The sequence below is a fragment of the Microtus ochrogaster genome, chromosome 21, assembly GCF_000317375.1.
Source record: "Microtus ochrogaster isolate Prairie Vole_2 chromosome 21, MicOch1.0, whole genome shotgun sequence".
In the NCBI taxonomy this organism is placed as follows: domain Eukaryota; kingdom Metazoa; phylum Chordata; class Mammalia; order Rodentia; family Cricetidae; genus Microtus; species Microtus ochrogaster.
The window spans coordinates 29,766,925-29,770,006 of NC_022022.1; the positions used below are offsets into that span (position 1 = coordinate 29,766,925).

Below are 3,082 nucleotides of genomic sequence, written 5' to 3' on the forward strand. Positions count from 1 at the left end.
TCTGCCTCCCGAGTGCTGGGATTAAAGGCATGGGCCACCATCGCCCGGCTTGCAAGAGCAATCTTAAATCATGTGGTGAGGACGGAATCTGCTTTGCAGTGGGGCAGGGTAGACTGTGGGATATGACAGAGGACGGGGCTGCGCAGGAGAAAAGCGGTCTACTTAACTTCAGAATCAGCACTTAATTCTGTAATTGACACAGGTGTTACATTTCTCTTTTGGTTCTTGGGATTTGAGCCAGGGCCTTGTGCAGGATAAGCATGTGCTCTTCCACAGAACTCAGGGTGTTTTCCTGGAGTCCTAAGAATCCTGCCATGCTGCTTACATAAACATATATAAAAATAAGTAGTTTCCTTGTTTTATTTTGTCTCAGTTTGGGCCTGTGTGAAATAATTTTGATTGCTTTTGTTCTTGTTTTTTAAGATTAAAAAGAAACGAAGAGTTACTTGGTGCTATGGCAAAAGTAGCAAAATGAAGGAGTCAAACTATGTAAATGAATTTAAAGTCCCACTAAATGTGACTACAAGGGCACATAAAACTTCTGTGACTTTTTTGCAAGAAAATTCTCTGAGACTGGGAGAGAATGATGAGTGTGAGTACCTTCTTCAGTGGAACCGCACCGGGTGATACATGTGTGTCCACAGTCTTCTTCAGTGGAACCGCACCGGGTGATACTGTGTGTCCACAGTCTTCTTCAGTGGGACTGCACCGAGCTATACATGTGTGTCCACAGTCTTCTTCAGTGGAGCTGCACCGAGTGATACATGTGTGTCCAGTCTCTAGCATGGCAAATGTGAGAGACATGCTTAAACACAGTGTTACAGCCCAGATATGATTGCAGTCGCGAACATTATGAAATTCTGTTGTTCTTAAGCGTGAATTATAAGTCAAGTGCGGTGGCTTCTGTTTATAGTATCAGCGCTTGAGAGACGGAGGCAGGAGGATTGCCAGGAATACAAAGCTAGGCTGGGTTATAGTAAGACCGTGTCAAAAACAGAGCAGTATAGTGTACGTGAAGCGTGTAAATCAGGTGCTTGATTTAATTTTGCTCTGAAGTTCAGTTAAAATGGTACGGTCTTCACATAACATCCAGCTAACCTTATTCTAGTTTTCAGAATGCCATTTATATCAGTTCTATAGGACTGTGTTTCTAAATTGTTTCTCCAGCATTATAATCATCTTTAGGGACATTTTAATCTACTGATACTGGTCAAATCTCAGATACAGAATTTGTAGTATCTGTATTGTCTCAAGGATCTTTATTTTATCACAATTCCAGTCAGCTTTCTTAATTCATACAGTAGTATGATCAGTGATTATGTCTATTGTTGGCATGCTCTTGGCAGTCATACCTGAATATAATTTCATTTGAGCTTGCATCTATTCACAACTTTTTATTAAACTCGTTTTTATTTTTTGGGAAACTTATGCTAAATATGTTCATGGCGTGCATCTTGTTTTTCTACTTACAGCACTCTCTGTTGAGTCTGATATGTTCAGTAACAGTCTTGAATCATTGGCTGAGGTAGAGTGGAATTCAGCAACGAAGATGCTAAGCGAGGTAACTAAGTATTCATTAGAGCAGCTGCCTTTATGTTTGTTTTTTGTTTTTTTTCTTAAGAATTTTATCTTACATGTGTGCATATTGTATGTGTGTGTATGTGTGTACACGCACATGTGTGTATGTCTGTGTACCACTGCATGTCTGGTGCCTGTAGGGTCAGCAGAGGACATCCGATCCCTTGGAACCAGAATTTCAGGTGATTTCAAGCTGTGATATGGGTGTTGGGAACAGAACGCAGAGCTGCTGAAGAATAGCAAGTATTCCTACTGCTGAGCCATCTCTCCTGCTACTGTTTTTCGATTTCTTGCTGGATTTGCTCTAATACTGCAATGTTAACCCTACCTGACTTAATGTCAGAGATAAGCTTGATTATAGGGAAGACTGTTCTCTTTTTGTCTCTTGATTGATAGCTGTGAGATACCTAGACTGTAAAGCAGATGTGTGTTGATACAATAGAAACCTGCCTACAGCTCTTACTAACAAATCTTAGGACCTGTAATAGTTCCAAGTTTTATATTTTTATTTGAGAAACCCCTTGAGGGTAAACAACTGATCAGGTATGTAGTAATGTTATATAAACGTCCAGCAAGATTGGTTTTCTTTTGGAAACATCTGCAGTCGTTCCTGCAATTCTGACCACTACTAATTGATGGCTGTCCAGGCAACGTGTTCTTCTGTTCTGCACATCTTTTAGAATTTGTTATTTAAAAATAAAGAGGCCTGGAGACATGGCCCAGAGGTTAAAAGCACTGGCTGCTCTTCCAGAGGACCCGGGTTCAGTTCTCAGCATCCACGTGGCAGCTCACGGCTGTTTGTAGCTTCAGTTTCAGTGGATACAACTCCCTCTCTGACCTCCAAGACAGCATGCAACCTGAATTTATGCACATGCTAGCAAAACACTCAGACACTTTTAATTTAAATTTTTTTAAAAAAATGATTCTCAAAAATAACCAAACAACAAAAATAAAGAACATAGTTTTTCTCAAAGTAGCATAGAAAGTAGAAATTTGCTTCTCCCAGGATGGTATGGTAAAATATGGAAACCATTAGCAGCTTAGACAGGTTAGTCGTCCCATTTCTGTTTCCTTTCCAAGCCTTCTCAGGAATGAGCCAGAGGAGCAGTGTATCGCCGAGTCATTGATGTGGTCAAGTGGGCTTCAGTGTTTCCTGTTTTCATGATTCATCTTTCCCTGTCTGTCTGGGACAGTAAGGCAGACATACTCTTCAGCTAACCTATTCCTAGTTCACATTAGCAAGAGTATGCAAATGTTAGATTAAAGAAAAGCATGGTCAGGCAATGGTAGTACACGCCCTTAATCCCAGCATTCAGGGAGGCAGAGGCAGGTGGATCTCTGTGAGTTTGAGGCCAGCCTGGTCTGCAGCGTAAGTTCCAGGACAGCTAGAGATACATAGAGAAACCCTATCTCAGAGATAGATAGATAGATAGATAGATAGATAGATAGATAGATAGATAGATAGATAGATAGGTAGGTAGGTAGGTAGGTAGGTAGGTAGGTA

At 40.9% G+C, this 3,082-nt stretch overlaps 1 protein-coding gene across 1 annotated transcript in view; it reads left to right on the forward strand.

Annotated features, from left to right (window-relative positions):
• The window catches only part of Cenpe (centromere protein E), a 64,020-nt gene that overhangs the window by 14,532 nt on the left and 46,406 nt on the right, over window positions 1–3,082 (forward strand). The window contains exons 14-15 of the mRNA XM_013349949.1: window positions 424–592; window positions 1,473–1,561. Coding sequence (XP_013205403.1) covers window positions 424–592; window positions 1,473–1,561 — 258 coding nt within the window. The remainder of the gene's footprint in view (window positions 1–423; window positions 593–1,472; window positions 1,562–3,082) is intronic.